We start from the raw sequence: 18,271 nt of genomic DNA, 5'->3' as shown, positions 1-18,271 counted from the left end.
GTAGAGGATGCGGCGCCCCAAACCATCGGTTCGGATACATTCAATGCGATGGGTACCTAAGTAAGATGAGGGGTTATTTTAGTAAAAGATTCATTCAGTTTAGTGAAGAGACCGAGTATGGTTTAATATATTTAATAATTTGTCACAATCAGCGGCCTGCCATCACGGTCGACGTTTGCCATCAGCGGAATTCGACGTTGGGGAATTTACTGAAAGAATAATGTGAGTGTCATTCAGGAAGTAGTTTTGCGAGTCCTTAGTTTAAGGCATAATGGCTACTGCGACGTGTTCTACTGATGGGTGAGTGAGTACTGTTTAACAATATTTATAGCGCAGCAACATTCCACCAATATCACGATGGGGACGGAAAATGAGTTTCACACATTGTAGGAAATCGAACCCGGGTCTTGGGCGTGATGGCGAACGGTTTCACCCACTGGGCTACCAGGGGTGGAAATAACCCACGCCCGACAGTCGAGTCCAGTGGGTTTTTCTGTTGGGCAAAACAAATTTGTATATCACACTGTACCGGTGTCCAGTTGACTTTCCAATATTAATTAGTGTCTGTTTATTTAAAAATCAACAGGAAACGGCTGGTATAGTGGAAAAATTATCAGGGCAAATGATTTTACATGTGCCACTGTACCGATACACTAGCAATTTAAAGTTATTTCCACCCATGCTACCCCACCTCATTTCCACTGATGACACCAGACAATAGTTTACTAACGACTAAGGGACTGAGCGAGTACTGTTTTGCGTCGTGTTTTGCCAATTTCAGCAATTCAACAGAGGGGAGACTTTGAAATGAGCTTCATATGTTGTACCCATGCTGGGAATCTAACTCGAGACTCAGACACTTTCATCAACAGATTTCCGACCGTCATTTAATGTTGAAGTCATACGGAGTTGAGCACCTTAGGTGCCAGGATCTGCTGGTCGTGTGTTTCAAAGCCAGCTTCGCTGTGATCATGAACCTCTATTCCGTCATACTCGTCCTCATGTAGTTCACACGATGGATATAAGGGACATAATTCTATTGTTCAGAACGGTATTAAACTCAAGTCACTCACTCACTCCAGGTCACAACTAATGACAGAAGAACAGGCAGTCACACTACTCACGTTTCCCAATCGGTCCAGTACAGGACGTTGTTGAAGAAGGCGACGTCGAAGGGGTAGGTGGCCTTGTCGTAGAGGATGCGGCGCCCCAAACCATCGGTTCGGATACATTCAATGCGATGGGTACCTAAGTAAGATGAGGGGTTATTTTAGTAAAAGATTCATTCAGTTTAGTGAAGAGACCGAGTATGGTTTAATATATTTAATAATTTGTCAATATTCCAGCAATATCACGGCGGAAGATAGGCTTCCCCCAGCCAATCAGAATGCGCGTATGTAGAGAAGAAATTGGGTCAAATTAGTTACTTGAAATAATTTTCATTTCAGCTTGCATATATTTTTCAAAGACGCTTCAAGTATATTTTAATTATTGCATAGTCCTCCAGGGTTTTCTGATTTTGTATAACCAGGATATATTAACATCATGGCGTAGGAATGTATTTAAGCATGTGAAAGATACCCTTTGAGGTACATTTCCCTGGCGTGGATGCCATGTTTGTTTTCCAAGTAAACTAGAGTTACATGCCCTTGAAAATAGTTCGGCGACTAGACTATTTCTTTCAGGTTACGGAAAGGGACGAGTAGTTACGAATGGACTTGCACTACACGAGTTATCTCCTCTTACCGGCGTCTCCCCAACAAAGCTGCTGGGTCCGGTCATCCAGGGTTAGACCGTTCGGCAGGCCCAGGTCGGAGGTCACCAGTACCATCCTGCTCGTGCCGTCCATGTTGGCCTTCTCGATCTGAGGTTTGTCCCTGTTCCAGTCAGTCCAGTAGAACACCCTGGGGTGGCAGGAAATGTAACTTAGAACATCACGTCACAGAATACAATGTCAACCAAATCAGATTATAAGTACTATTACACCCTGAGGTTGATATGGTTATACGCATCAAAAACAACTTCATAGACAACCATATGATCTTTGCCTGCCATTTTAAGTAGATGAAGGCGGAAAACACAATTAGGACATCACGTCTCAGAACACAATGACCAATACATCTCGTTATAAGTAGATAACCCTAAAGGTGGAAATAACAATTGGGACATCACGTCACAGAACACAATGCATCAGGAGGTAACATATCTCCTTGGGGTCCAGTACTATTCGGAATATTTCCTTGGTCCAGTGCTATTTCCAGGGTTAACATTGCATCAATATACCCTCTGCATTGGTTCAGGGTGGTGTTTGTAAATTGAACTGTCTGAGTCTACCAACTCACCCTCTACGTGGGTCCAGGACGATGGATCTTGGGTTGGTGATGTCGGAGCTGAAGAGTGTCTTCTGATCGGTACCATCTAGCTTTGCAACACCAACGACGTCGAGTTCTGAGTCGGTGTAGTAGAGGTTCCTGGAGATGTAGTCAATGGCGATGCCCTCGGGAGACACAAGGCCTAGTAACAATACGTAGGAATACAATAATATATACCTCACGTACTCGCAGTCTAATAAACTCCAAACAATGGAAGGTATACTTCGTGTGTTTGTGTAGCGCCGCACTCAGCAATATTCCACCAATATGGCGGTGATCTGTACATGATCGTGTCTGGATCAGACAACCCAGTGATCAACAGCATGAACATCGATCTACGCAACTGGGATATAATGACATCTGTCAACAAAGTCAGCGAGCCTGACAGCCCGATCTCGTTAGTCGTCACTTACGGCAAGCATGGGTTGCTCAAGATCAATTCTAACCTGGATTGTCACGAGTAGAAACCCAGTTAGTGTTTCTATTTCATGGTGACGTTGATATATATGAAACTTTGTTCTTAGTAAACTCACCTGTCAGCACTGTCTGTATGTCTGTGCCATCATACCGGGCCCTTCTGATCTGACCGCCGGCCACGTCTGTCCAGTATAGCAGCGCCTCAAGACAGTCAGTGTCCAGACCTACTGCCAGCTGACCTTGAACATTCATCACAAGTGTATTTACTGGTGGACCTAGTGTCAGCTGACTCCGAACATTCATCACAAGTGTATTTACTGGTGGACCTAGTGTTAGCTGACTCCGAACATTCATCACAAGCGTGCACTGACTGGTGGACCTAATGTTAGCTGACTCCGAACATTCATCACAAGTGTATTTACTGGTGGACCTAGTGTTAGCTGACTCCGAACATTCATCACAAGTGTATTTACTGGTGGACCTAGTGTTAGCTGACTCAAACATTCATCACAAGTGTATTTACTGGTGGACCTAATGTCAGCTGACTCGAACATTCGTCACAAGTGTGCACTAATGTTAGCTGACTCCGAACATTCATCACAAGTGTATTTACTGGTGGACCTAATGTTAGCTGACTCCGAACATTCATCACAAGTGCATTTACTGGTGGACCTAATGTTAGCTGACTCCGAACATTCATCACAAGTGTGCACTTACTGGTGGACCTAATGTTAGCTGACTCCGAACATTCATCACAAGTGTGCATTTACTGGTGGACCTAATGTTAGCTGACTCCGAACATTCTGACTCACATTCATCACAAGTGTATTTACTGGTGGACCTAATGTTAGCTGACTCACGAACACTGGTGGACCCTCACAGCTGAGTGTATTTACTGGTGTGACCTACCTAATGTTAGCTGACTCCGAACATTCATCACAAGTGTATTTACTGGTGGACCTAGTGTTAGCTGACTCCGAACATTCATCACAAGTGTATTTACTGGTGGACCTAGTGTTAGCTGACTCCGAACATTCATCACAAGTGTATTTACTGGTGGACCTAGTGTTAGCTGACTCGAACATTCATCACAAGTGGGCACTTACTGGTGGACCTAATGTTAGCTGACTCCGAACATTCATCACAAGTGTGTACTTACTGTGGACCTAATGTTAGCTGACTCTAACATTCATCTGACTTACTGGTGGACCTAATGGTATGACTCCGAACACCACAAGTGTGCACTTACTGGTGGACCTAATGTTAGCTGACTCCGAACATTCATCACAAGTGGCACTTACTGGTGGACCTAATGTTAGCTGACTCGAACATTCACCACAAGTGGGCACTTACTGGTGGACCTAATGTAGCTGACTCCGAACATTCATCACAAGTGGGCTTACTGGTGGACTAATGTTTACTGAACATTGGACCTAATGTAGCTGACTCCGAACATTCACTCACAAGTGTGCACTTACTGGTGGACCTAATGTTAGCTGACTCCGAACATTGGTAGCTGGTGGACCTAATGTTAGCTGACTCGAACATTCACAAGTGTGCACTTACTGGTGGACCTAATGTTAGCTGACTCCGAACATTCACCACAAGTGGGCACTTACTGGTGGACCTAATGTTAGCTGACTCCGAACATTCATCACAAGTTGGCACTTACTGGTGGACCTAATGTTAGCTGACTCGAACATTCATCACAAGTGGGGCACTTACTGGTGGACCTCATGTTAGCTGGTCGAACTTCACCGAACACTCACCACAGAGTGTGCACTTACTGGTGGACCTAATGTTAGCTGACTCTGAACATTCACCACAAGTGTGCACTTACTGGTGGACCTAATGCTAGCTGACTCCGAACATTCATCACAAGTGTGCACTTACTGGTGGACCTAATGTTAGCTGACTCCGAACATTCATCACAAGTGTGCACTTACTGGTGGACCTAATGTTAGCTGACTCTCGAACATTCACCACAAGTGTGCACTTACTGGTGACCCTAATGTTAGCTGACCCCGAACATTCATCACAAGTGTGCTTACTGGTGACCCTAATGCTAGCTGGAACATTCACCACAAGTGTGCACTTACTGGTGGACCTAATGCTAGCTGACTCCGAACATTCATCACAAGTGTGCACTTACTGGTGGACCTAATGTTAGCTGACTCCGAACATTCATCACAAGTGTGCACTTACTGGTGGACCTAATGTTAGCTGACTCCGAACATTCATCACAAGTGTGCACTTACTGGTGGACCTAATGTTAGCTGACTCCGAACATTCACCACAAGTGGGCACTTACTGGTGGACCTAATGTTAGCTGACTCCGAACATTCATCACAAGTGTGCACTTACATGGTGGACCTAATGTTAGCTGACTCCGAACATTCATGACAAGTGTGCACTACTGGTGGACCTAATGCTAGCTGACCTTAAACATTTGTACAGGCGAACAATCAGTGTTGGGCCTAGTGTTCGTTGACCTTGCATATTCATGACAAATGTACACTTAGTGACCTGTCTACTGCCATCTAGCCGGTAAACATTCACCGCAGGTATGCACTTACAGATCGAACTAATGTTAGCTTAACGGGCATTCCTACAGGTACAGGCCAACTATCAGCTCCACTCGGACCATCCGCCATAGATTACACATAGCTTACTGTCAGGATAATTACAAATGTCGACACACATGTGACTTTTCGTGGATTCGGGGTGGGAGTTTGTATAGCCAGCCGCTGGTCGTAGTTGCGTCCGAGTAGGAAATGCTTCACATTTCGAGGGGTTGATATTGGGGTTGGGCTCTGGAAACATTGATTTTGATATTTACATCTAGCATGCTGATAGGATTAAGCTGTATCTCTGTTGTCCACATTCACTGCTGCCTACTTACCACTGAAAGTGGTCATGTGGAGATAGCAGGAAACTGGTTATAGATTATCTAATGGAGCTGGTTAGAGATTATCTAATGGAGCTAGGTCGTGTTCGTACATGCATATTGTCTCTTATCTGATGAATGTACAACAGAGCTACCAATTCAAAACGAGGTCTTGTTTTAACAGCATAAAGCAAGAGGAAAATGCATATTCAGTGAGTCATCGGCAGTAAGGTAAGTGGCAAGCGCTGTCACTTGATACAACAGGCGTGTATTCAGGGTTCATTTAAGTACTGTATGCACGGCTTAAAGGATCAATGCTGGGAATAAAATATTATGTGACGAGTGCAATACGAACCCGTCCAACTCTCAGTGTGGACTTTGATGATACTGAAGGTTGAAACGTGACACGAGGTTAATCCTGACAGATGTATTCCTGTCTTGAACTGTACCTGTGAAAGGTCTTTGAATGGCATTTAGAAATGATACGCATAGGGAAGATAATTTTATAGACGTCAACTTCTTTATTATGTGGAACACAACGTTGCGGAGTATATCCTACTTCATCAGGTGAATAAATGCTATGAGGCAGAGAGCAGATGTATGCACAAGAAAAAACAACAAAAGTAATAAGACAACAAAGGCGGAGGCTTAACGCCTGTTAAAACAACGCCTACACTTTATCTTTGAGCGACTGGTAACAAAACGGAGGCGCGACAGGTGAAAAGGTGTGGTCTTACCTGGTACGTAGATGAGCATCTGTCCCCTGCCGGTGCCCTGATAAGGAACGCGGGAGATGCTGTACCCTTGGGCGTAGATGAGGAAGCTGCCGCTGCCGTCAAACGCTGCAGCAGAAACAAGACGAGCATGGTAGAACAACAGAGTAATTCCAAGATTCAAAATGTTTAACAGACAGGAGTGAGACATGGTGACCGTCTTGCCCTGGTGTGGTTTAACAATTACTGACACAAGGTGCTCGGTGACTGTAACAACGGTTTGTTTGCATGACCCGATGTCGACCCATCATGTTACCAGTCAAAGCCACTGAGCCATGAACATGCATTGTCACACATAATGCGGTAGCCTTGCCACAAGTCTTTAGTCTCTAAATGTTTCTCGTCTTTAACTACAAAATATCACCGGACACCATAAAAACTGGTGCAGCACTTGTAACACTGTTAGGTAACTACCGAAATATTTGATTCATTTTAAGGTTATTATAATCATCGGCAACGAAAAATACTTTCCTGGATAAAGAGCTGTGACTTTACTAAGTCTTACTGACTGAAGTGAACATTAATGGTCTGTCCACGTGATACGGCTTAAGCCGGATTTATTGTAAACGGTAGTGCAGTAGGTATACTCTTCAAAGCCACGTATAATTGCAGTGTCACTGCCTGGCGTTCCGCTACATGCGCGCTTCGCCAGTTGTCGGAAAATATGTGGCTCGAGGCGCTGAAACTCGTTGCACAGAGTTATCTCCCATATGGATTCGATGGGTGTGAGTTCAAATCCCAGCCTTAAAATCTAATTTTATGCAATCTGTGCCACTTTGTTTCCCTCTAAAACAAGGCTCACGTTCAATGTCATTAAAATCATCATTTCTCCGATAGGGCACCTCTCTGAATGCGTCTATTTTAGCAATATCTCAGCGGGGACACTGGAAATGGGCTTCACACATTGTACTCATTTTAAACCCGGGTTTTCATCGTGACGATCCGACGTTTTAACCATTTGGCCCCCATCTCTGAATGAATATCTGAGAAAATTTCCATAAGGGGTCGTGTCAGGTGAACTTTCACATCAGTCAATCTGCTCCAAGGCTTCTAAATCCGCAGTACGAAATAATGACGCATTCAGACTCTTATTGGTGTATCTCGAAGTCGAACTAATACGAGGAGTTCCGAAATGATGTGAACATTCCACACCTCCCCTCAGTGTCGTTTCTGAGCGCCCTGCCATCTACTCCTAATAGGGATTAATACTGATTGATTATTTGTCTTCTGTGATGGTTTCAGTTTCTTCAAATCGAAAATTTGCGATTCGAGTAGAAAAGAGTGAACCGAATCGTTTTTATAAGCTCACTGCTGATTGGCTCAGGAGCCAACATATCCTTCATTTGTGATTTGGAGTTCAAAGGTCGTTCAGCTTTCACCTTTTCTTCTGTACAGATGGCAAATATTAACGCAGAGAGGTATTGTATCTGAGTGAAAGATCGTAGTTTGATGAGTCTCCTTGATGTAACTGGAAAACGTTTGGAACCGGTTTTAGAATTTACTCAGGTGATGACAGGGCTCAGCAATTGTGTTGCATACTTACTGACAATGGACGGCATATTACACATTGGGTGACTAATTGTCCTTGTAAATGCTCAGCGTACGGTGGTCCAAAGGCGGATCCAGAAATTTTCGTGGGGGGGGTGGGGGAGGTGTGTTGGTTCACTGGTCGATCTAATCCCCCGAACCCCACCTTGGCTCCGCCAATGCAAAACTTCAATGTGGTCTTTAGTCATTTTCTAAAGGAGGGTTTTGAACCCCCTGAAACACACACGCACGCACGCACGCACGCACGCACGCACACGCACACACACACACACACACACACAGAGGATCTGTGGTCTATCGGCTGTGTGAATGACCCATGCTCACCTCTGCAGGAACTGCCGTCCCCGACGAAGTTCTGGTTACACACACAGACGTAGTGGTCGACGTTCTGGACACAGGAGGCGTTAGGGTCACACAGGCGGGGGTCACGGTAACAGTTGGGGATGTCATCTGAAACAGTGTCAAATAGGTTAGTTATACAGCCTTACTGCTAAACTGTACTTCCAGACCTAGACTGTCGATGCTATCTTAGTGTTAAGAAGCTTAGTGCTAAGCTTCGAAAATCCAGGCCCAGAAGATTAAAAGAATCGTTCAGGCTCCTGTTATGGTTATGTAAAGTCTTCCATTACTCAACACTCAAAGGTCAAATGACGAGGACGAACATTTTGCTCATTTCTCATATTGTGATGATCCTTATTGGCCATAAGAATCCTTATCAAAAAAACATGTCTTCATGTGGAATCTATGGCCTCATCAACCTCTTCCTGCATCTCACTCTCCACACTGATTCCGGGTTCAACCTGGTTCCCAACAACATTTGCTGGGCCCTTTTCCACAAACGCTACGATCGTGGTAAGTCTGAGTGAGTGATTTCGGTTTAACACCACTTTTAGCAATATTCCAGCAATGTCACCAGAAATGGGCTGCACACATTGTACCCATGTGGGGAATCGAACCCGGGTGTGACAATCGGCGTGACAATCTAACACTTTAACCACTAGGCTACCCCACCAACCCCGTAAGTCTACGTTACTGTATGTGAGTTTCGGTGGTATTAGCGCTAAAATCGCTTTGTGGAAATGGGCCATGGTCGTAAAAGGCTACTCTTTGAATCGGGTGATAAGACGGGATAATAGCGGTCATCGTTTCCGGTTGTGTGATCAGATATCGGGTAGTGGTGGTCCGATTAATTGAAATAATCGAAGATTGGTCGCAGTGGCCAAACGACCAAGCAATCGATCATATTTTCTCATAATCGAACACAAACGATTTTGGAACCGCTGTAATAGAGTTTGAAATACTTGATGATGGAACATATCTAGGACGTTGTCTGGGCCTGAAAACGTGTTTATTTCTAAGAAAACTCACTTCACTTTCTGAAAAGTCATGACTGAATATTTCTTGAAGAATCTGGGAAGTTAATGTTACACTGGAACTGAATCATTTTACACTGGATGTGAAATCTGCAAATGTAATTTGTGCAGTTTCTAAAAAAACCAGAGAACCAAATGTTTTTTTCTTTATACTTATCTGCAACTACAACCTGAATAGGAAAATCTAAAAAATGACGCTAACCAATTTTTGTTTTCGATGATTGGTAGTTGGTATTGAACCAATCATCAATTGTGAGATTTCAACCAATTCCCAACACTAACATCGGGTATAAAGCTGGAAAATTGCTGAGATGCAAAACTAACAAACACTGCCTATCGGGACGTCGGGAAGTAAGAAATTGTGGCCATATTGAATTTTCAGTTTCGACGTCTTAAGGCCCCTACATTGGTACCACGAGACCAGATTTTGGAGAGTAACTGATAATAAGAGTTGTCTGTGTTTTGGAGTGAGTGAGTGAAATGAAACCAAGTGGGCGTGAAATACTTACCTCGGCGTTCGCAGGTGCGCCCGTCTCCAATGTAGTCTGCCCGACACTGACAACTGTAAGACCGCCTATCCGGGTCATAGATGCATTCTGCTTCCCTTGCGCAGTTGTTGACTTCGTTACAGTTGTTGACTTCGGATATATTCACAGTTATTGTAATCACAAGAGGAATGTTCGGAGATAAAATTCAGGATCAATTGATATATAAGAGACCATGACAAACGTTATTAGGTAATCACAAGTAGGAATGCACCCCCTTTTGGCATTAAACATTAAAATCTCGTGAAATCAATTGCAATATCCTTTTCAAAGAGACCATGACAAAGCGTTATTTGGTATGGATAACAACCTGATTCGCGTTTATAAAGGCACCATTTTAAGAATACATGGCAATATTATTCTTTAAGAAATGAAGACATACTGACCTCGTTGTATGCAGACCTTGCCGTCGCCCTCGAAGCCAGAGACGCACCGGCAGATGTTGCGACTTGTATCCCGGGGATCAGGCCCGCACCGTGCATTGCTGTCACAGTCGTCGTCATCACCACATCCCTCCAACAAACAGCGACGGCCGTCTCCTGCAATGTCCAACAAGGTACCCCGTGATGTTTGGCAGTGAGTGGACACATTAACACTAGTCAACTCCCGATATAACGCGATGTATGGCGCCATCACAAGTATCACACCGCGTTACATTCAAATGATTAATAACATCTTGAACATTTTCGGGAGGTTTAGAATTTGTTTCAAAACTGCTTCTGCACTTAGTCCAGGGCCCCGTTCCTCAATGCGATCGTAACCCTAAGGTGATCGTAACTCCCATACTTTAACATTGACTTACGACAGTCGCAGCGCTACGATCGCTTTGAGGAACAGGGTCCTGGAGATCGAATAGGGCCATGTTCATCAAAGCGACCTTTGCCTGCAACGACCGGAAGTCACATACATGTACTTTAGCATGGAGGCACAGCATCAGTAACACGAAGATGTTTTGCTTCATGTACATGTTTAAACAAATATTCATGAAGAAACATCAAGCTGACCTGTTCATGAGTGTGCAAGAGTGTGAGCATATTTATATCACACAAAGGCTTAGATTTCTACAGCGGGCAAAATTAGTATAAGATTTATTAATAATATGATTGATATAGCCACTTATAGCGCTTATTAGTAAATTTTAATTATTTTAGTTCGGTATGAAAATTCAGGGCGGGCGGGAGAAATACAGACAGCTTTATACAACGCCACCAGGGAGCGTTCCTCAAAGCGATCGTAACGCTAAGGTCGTCGTAACTCACATATTTTAACACAGACTGTCGTAGCGCTATGATCGCTTTGTGAAGCTGGACCCTGGTCTGTTTGGTATAGCCTCCATTCATTGCGGAGTGCGGCAGACAATATGGACCCGCTCACCATATCCGACTTCGTCATGTGTATGATTCGTGATTTACTTACAAACCAATAATTGAAATGACGAGTGAAATGATTTTATCATATTATACCGACAATAAAAAGTTAAAATGTCACTACCATTTAGTGGTTCACAGGGTATTTGAACCTCTTTAAAATTATTTTTTTAATTTATCACGAAACGTGGAGTACGTTAGTACAGAATGCAGGTAGTGTTGTCTGAGCTGACGTGACCTACCTCGGTAACCACTGCTACACCTGCAGTAGTTGTTGCCGTAGTCGGGGTCTGTGACACATTCGGCGTTCTGGTCACAAACGGCGTGCGTTTTGCAGTCGTAAGCCTCGCAACGACGTCCATCTCCATAGAAACCAGAACGACATCGACATTGGTAGGCCTGGGTTGACTGGTCAAAGTCACACTGGGCGTTGACACTGCATTCCACGCATGGGTCTGTAGGAATCAGGTTAGTTTAGCCACTGAGTGAGTGAGTGAGTTTGGTTTTACGCCACACTCAGCAATAATCCAGCTGTATGGCGGCGGTCTGTAGATAATCGAGTCTGGACCAGACAGTCCAGTGGTCAACAGCATGAGCATCGATCTACGCAGTTGGGATATGTCAACCAAGTCAGCGAGCCTGACCACCCGATCGGGTTAGTCGCCTCTTACGACAAGCATGGGTTACTGAAGATGATTCTAACCTGGATCTTCACGGGTCTTTTAGCCATTGAGAATTATTATCATTGTTATTGTTGTCATTAATACAAACAAACAAATTAAATCTGTTATGCATTTAACAGTGATGAGCATGCATACACTGGAAACACTAGCTACCTATGGTGGAGCACCTGAACCCGTCACCGCTGTAACCAGCGTTGCACTGACACCTGTAAGTGAAGCGATCGACGTCCATGACGCAGGCGGCGTTAGAATCACATCTCAGACACACACTCCCTGGAAACAGAGAGAACAAGTTCACAGACACAGCATCTAAAACACCATCTTTTCACAAACGTTTGGATCTAATTCTCTTAAAACGTGCTTAACAATCAACCGACCCCAACTCCCTCAGATGTCAAACTTTAATTTCATTTAAGTAAACTTAGGCTCTGTATTATTCGTTACATTGCTATAAGGTTAATATAATTTTTTAAAATTATTTTGAAGGGGTCACTTACGGTCATCCGTAGTCTCGCAGGACAAACCGTCGCCGCTGAAGCCATCCTCGCACTCGCATACGTAGCGGCCCTCTTCCCCGTCGTAAATGCACTGTGCGTTGGGGCTGCAGTTATCCACCTCGTTGCAGCTGAACTCTGGTGGAGAGACAAGGGAGGTAATTGAGTGACGTCCGAGTGACAGAGGGACAAGGGAGGTAATAGATTAACGTTCGACTATCTAGACTGCGAGGTAGTTACAGAATGAAAATGAGTGATCCGCATTTTGCTTAACTATAATGCAGATATTAATGGCAAATTAAAAATGATGATTCTGAAATATATCGGTATTATAGGGTAAACCTCCTCCCATGTTGTGGTGTTTCGTTTCGTTTCGTTATTTGTTAATTTCGCAATTAACCTACCGAGTCGCAGAGTTACCTCCCTTAGTTAAACGAAAATGGAAACAGGCAGCAATGGCAAACTTGTAACAGGACCGGGATTCCATCCCACTAACAGTGAAAATAAATTAGTATAAGATTTATTAATAATATGATTGATATAGCCACTTATAGCGCTTATTAGTAAATTTTAATTATTTTAGTTCGGTATGAAAATTCAGGGCGGGCGGGAGAAATACAGACAGCTTTATACAACGCCACCAGGGGGCCTTCCTCAAAGCGATCGTAACGCTAAGGTCATCGTAACTCACATATGTTATTAACACAGACTGTCGTAGCGCTATGATCGCTTTGTGAAGCTGGACCCTGGTCTGTTTGGTATAGCCTCCATTCATTGCAGAGTGCGGCAGACAATATGGACCCGCTCACCATATCCGACTTGGTCATGTGTATGATTCGTGATTTACTTACAAACCAATAATTGAAATGACGAGTGAAATGATTTTATCATATTATACCGACAATAAAAAGTTAAAATGTCACTACCATTTAGTGGTTCACAGGGTATTTGAACCTCTTTAAAATTATTTTTTTAATTTATCACGAAATGTGGAGTACGTTAGTACAGAATGCAGGTAGTGTTGTCTGAGCTGACGTGACCTACCTCGGTAACCACTGCTACACCTGCAGTAGTTGTTGCCGTAGTCGGGGTCTGTGACACATTCGGCGTTCTGGTCACAAACGGCGTGCGTTTTGCAGTCGTAAGCCTCGCAACGACGTCCATCTCCATAGAAACCAGAACGACATCGACATTGGTAGGCCTGGGTTGACTGGTCAAAGTCACACTGGGCGTTGACACTGCATTCCACGCATGGGTCTGTAGGAATCAGGTTAGTTTAACCACTGAGTGAGTGAGTGAGTTTAGTTTTACGCCACACTCAGCAATAATCCATCTGTATGGCGGCGGTCTGTAGACAATCGAGACTGGACCAGACAATCCAGTGATCAACGGCATGAGCATCGATCTAAGCAGTTGGGATACGATGACATTTGTCAAACAAGGCAGCGAGCCTGACCACCCGATCCCGTTAGTCGCCTCTTACGACAAGCATGGGTTGCTGAAGATCATTCTAACCTGGATCTTCACGGGTCTTTTAGCCATTGAGAATTATTATCATTATTACTGTTGTCATTAATACAAACAAACAAATTAAAGCTGTTATGTATTTAACAGTGATGAGCATGCATACACTGGAAACACTAGCTACCTATGGTAGAGCACCTGAACCCGTCACCGCTGTAACCAGCGTTGCACTGACACCTGTACGTGAAGCGATCGACGTCCATGACGCAGGCGGCGTTAGAATCACATCTCAGACACACACTCCCTGGAAACAGAGAGAACAAGTTCACAGACACAGCATCTAAAACACCATCTTTTCACAAACGTTTGGATCTAATTCTCTTAAAACGTGCTTAACAATCAACCGACCCCAACTCCCTCAGATGTCAAAATTAAAACAAACTTTAATTTCATTTAAGTAAACTTAGGCTCTGTATTATTCGTTACATTGCTATAAGGTTAATATAATTTTTTAAAATTATTTTGAAGGGGTCACTTACGGTCATCCGTAGTCTCGCAGGACAAACCGTCGCCGCTGAAGCCATCCTCGCACTCGCATACGTAGCGGCCCTCTTCCCCGTCGTAAATGCACTGTGCGTTGGGGCTGCAGTTATCCACCTCGTTGCAGCTGAACTCTGGTGGAGAGACAAGGGAGGTAATTGAGTGACGTCCGAGTGACAGAGGGACAAGGGAGGTAATAGATTAACGTTCGACTATCTAGACTGCGAGGTAGTTACAGAATGAAATGAGTGATTGCATTTTGCTTAACTATAATGCAGATATTAATGGCAAATTAAAAAAATGATGATTCTGAAATATATCGGTATTATAGGGTAAACCTCCTCCCATGTTGTGGTGTTTCGTTTCGTTTCGTTATTTGTTAATTTCGCAATTAACCTACCGAGTCGCAGAGTTACCTCCCTTAGTTAAACGAAAATGGAAACAGGCAGCAATGGCAAACTTGTAACAGGACCGGGATTCCATCCCACTAACAGTGAAAATAGGCCACCAAAGTGTATGTATATGATTAATAATATTACCTAGATGTTGTTTCTGTAACAGTTTTACATGTCAGTTTCCATAAGGTTTGTTTATGTGTCAAAATGTGCACCCGCATCGGTTTTTCATTCCCGCGCTTTGCAGCGATTCAAATTAGTTTACAGTATGTTTGAGCTCTGTTCAGAGTAAGTTAGTATTATAAATGGTATTCTATATTTATTTCTAGTGTTAGCATACTCTGGTGTAGCGTAAACAGTGATGTTTTCACCAAGACTTCATTATTGTCAGACCGCCTCCGTGGTGTAGTGGTTAGAGCGTCCGCCCGGAGTGCGGAAGGTCGCGGGTTCGATCCCCGGTCGCGTCATACCAAAAGACGTTAAAATATGGTACTTGTTGGTCCCTGCCTGGCGTTCGGCATTAATGGGTACAAGAAGGACTGGTCGGCTCGGAGTCAGTATAATGTGTCTGAGTGCTTCACTCAAGTATTCATGCTTCACTGCGGCATGGCATCTCAGTGGGCTAGCACTATAAAACCAGCTTAAGTCTGGGCTAGTACAAGCAGCCGCGCATACACATACACACGCATGCACGTCGTCATATGAGCGAAATATTCTCAAGCACGACGTTAAACCCAATTTCACCTCACCTCATTATTGTCAGAAAGGAGTACTCAGTCTTCATGTCCAGTTTGTCAATTTGAAGCGCACGTAAAATTTCAGCCAGGCTAGCGCTTCACTGTAGGTATGCAGTCGTTTAATTCTGCATTACGAAAATGTTTCTAGATTGTGTCCTGACTGGTTCTTTTTGTTTGTTTCACTCTTTTACGTATTATCACGGACAGGAATAAAGTTTATGTCATCGTAAAAACTGCTTTCGTCTGTACACATGTATAATGTCTTTACATTTTCCGAAACTTTTACTATCGTCATAAAAATAAAGTAATAGATCTTCATTGAAGTACTTTCAACATCCCCTTCCGTCCATAGCCACTTGGCCCTCACCCACCAAAGTAAATAATAGGAAAGAAGTCTCTTCCCTCAGGCTGATACGGTCTTTGTAAATATTATACAGACGCTTCTTCCACTAAACTCACCAATTGGCTCACAGTCCACCCCGTTTCCTGCGAAGCCGGTGTTGCATTCGCATACAGGTTGTTGTTGGACGCTGTCGAAGACGCAGCGGCCATGTTCCCCACAGAGAATCTCCCCGCAGAGCTGTACCTCACCTGCAACATTGGCACTTGCAACAGTAGACCACAAAGCCAGTTATCCCGGCTGAAAACAAACTCGACTCGACACAGCTAAACCAATATAAAATCATTCATACAGTAAACATCAAAATATGTTTGTTTATCATTTAACGCCGCACTCAGCAATATTCCAGTTATATGACGGCGGTCTGTTAATAATCGAGTCTGGACCAGACTATCCAGTGATCAACAGCATGCGCATCCGGATACGATGACATGTGTCAACTAAGTCAGCAAGTCAGACCACCCGATCCTGATAGTCGCCTTTTACGACAAGCATGGCTTGCTGAAGACCAATTCTAACCCCGTTCTTCACGGGTACCTGTTACCATATGAAGACTTTGGGTAAAATTGCCACATTTAATGATTTAATGAAGACATCGTTTACTTCGTCATCAGAAGACGTAAAACACTGCTGTCAAACATTTTTATGAACATACAGGTTAAGCTTTTAAAAACATATAAACAAACAAAACATGGTAACAGGAATATCATTCGCAAATATCGCTGTTAATTAACACGTCGTTCAAAACGTGTCCAGCTGTATCAGGAGTAGACACTCACGTTGACACACTTCACCGTCGCCCCTGAAGCCGGCCTGGCACTGACACTGGTAAGTTCCCCTGACGTTGAAACAACGGGCGTTGACGTCACACATGTGACTTCCAATTGTACACTCGTCGATATCTTTAAACAAAAAACATAATCTTATCTCTGAACCAGGGTCCCGATCCACAAAACGTTCGTAGCGCTACGACATTTGTAAGTCGGTGATAGACTACAGAGTTACGACAGGTCGTAACGTTACGAACGCTTTGTGGATCGGGATTCTGGGCCATGTTCCACAAACCGATCGTAGCACGACTGTCGTAAGTCTATGTTAAATATGGGAGCTACGATCACCTTAGCGCTACGACTGTCGTAAGTCTATGTTAAATATGGGAGCTACGATCACCTTAGCTCTACGATCGCTTTGTGAATCGGGAAGCCTGGAGACAATGGTCATATATCCATTCTACAGTATGTTTTTCCAAGCCCATTAACCGTTTATCCGATATAACTTCACACCAGCAAGGACAGCAATGGCAAGAATATCATACTTATATCCACTGTTTTACAGATTCGAGATAGCTTGAATTGGAATAATCCTACTTAGAACTGGAATAATCCTACTTAGAACTGAACTTAAAATTTCTTGAAACGAATTCTGATATTCGATTAAAAATAGCAGTATTTTGCAATATGAGGAATTCACTTCCTGATATTTTGCAATTCAAAACAGAAATCATTATGTCCTCGTATCATTATTTAATTATTGACATGTAATTGTTTACCATCAAGTAATACTGCCGCTGCGTTACTAATATCGTCAAATAGCCTTCACACACACACACACACACACACCAGCCCTTACTGTAATGCAAAAGTCCTAAATGAAGCAAGCTAGATTTTCCTCAGAATTTTTTTTAAAAAAAATCAATAAAAATGAAGCTATTTTTCTATCATAATTATATATTTTCAGAAGGTAAACTTTAGTCTGTCTCAGTACCTTTACGAAAGTTGACAATCACAATAATTAGGTTGGAAAAGTAGAACGAATGTGCCCACCATCACAAGAATATGCACACCATCACTAAGAGTTCAGTGACAGAGGCATCAGAGTGAGGATCTAGATTAAGACCCGGTTGCTCACCATCGCAGGTTCCGCCATCTCCAACAAAGCCTTGTCTGCAGACACACCTGTAGGTTTCGCCCTCGGGGATGCAGTCGGCATCAGCGGCGCAGTTCTGGGCGGCATCACGGCACGGGTCCGAACCTACGTCATTTACATATCAATGCACTCAGTTAAGCATACACTTCTGTGGTAAATATACATACAACAAAAGTTAAGTACCATCCCAATTTTCAATATTAAAGTATTTCATACTTCATAGTATGATCCATATAATACTTAAACGTTGAATATTGGGGTGGACCGTAACTACTATATTTACCTTTAAAGAAATGGAGTGCCATAAAACGAAAAAGTTCCAGACAGTCAGGTTTCCAACGGAACCATTG

The 18,271-nt window shown here is 43.5% G+C and overlaps 1 protein-coding gene across 1 annotated transcript in view; it reads right to left on the bottom strand.

Moving 5' to 3' along the window:
* LOC124273695 (nidogen-2-like) overlaps positions 1-18,271 on the bottom strand; it is a 62,883-nt gene that overhangs the window by 2,915 nt on the left and 41,697 nt on the right. Inside the window, exons 10-23 of the mRNA XM_046708970.1 lie at positions 17,904-18,026; positions 16,775-16,897; positions 16,055-16,186; positions 14,463-14,597; positions 14,108-14,227; positions 13,504-13,716; positions 10,302-10,454; positions 9,880-10,008; positions 8,322-8,447; positions 6,414-6,518; positions 2,906-3,028; positions 2,343-2,514; positions 1,747-1,904; positions 1,125-1,248 (exon numbers count right to left, since the gene is read on the bottom strand). Coding sequence (XP_046564926.1) covers positions 1,125-1,248; positions 1,747-1,904; positions 2,343-2,514; positions 2,906-3,028; positions 6,414-6,518; positions 8,322-8,447; positions 9,880-10,008; positions 10,302-10,454; positions 13,504-13,716; positions 14,108-14,227; positions 14,463-14,597; positions 16,055-16,186; positions 16,775-16,897; positions 17,904-18,026 — 1,936 coding nt within the window. The remainder of the gene's footprint in view (positions 1-1,124; positions 1,249-1,746; positions 1,905-2,342; positions 2,515-2,905; positions 3,029-6,413; positions 6,519-8,321; positions 8,448-9,879; positions 10,009-10,301; positions 10,455-13,503; positions 13,717-14,107; positions 14,228-14,462; positions 14,598-16,054; positions 16,187-16,774; positions 16,898-17,903; positions 18,027-18,271) is intronic.

This window comes from Haliotis rubra, unplaced genomic scaffold, assembly GCF_003918875.1.
Source record: "Haliotis rubra isolate DU_JTF1 unplaced genomic scaffold, ASM391887v1 Scf183, whole genome shotgun sequence".
NCBI lineage: Eukaryota > Metazoa > Mollusca > Gastropoda > Lepetellida > Haliotidae > Haliotis > Haliotis rubra.
Note: the sequence above shows the minus strand (reverse complement) of the source record. Positions and strands in the feature narration are given on the sequence as shown.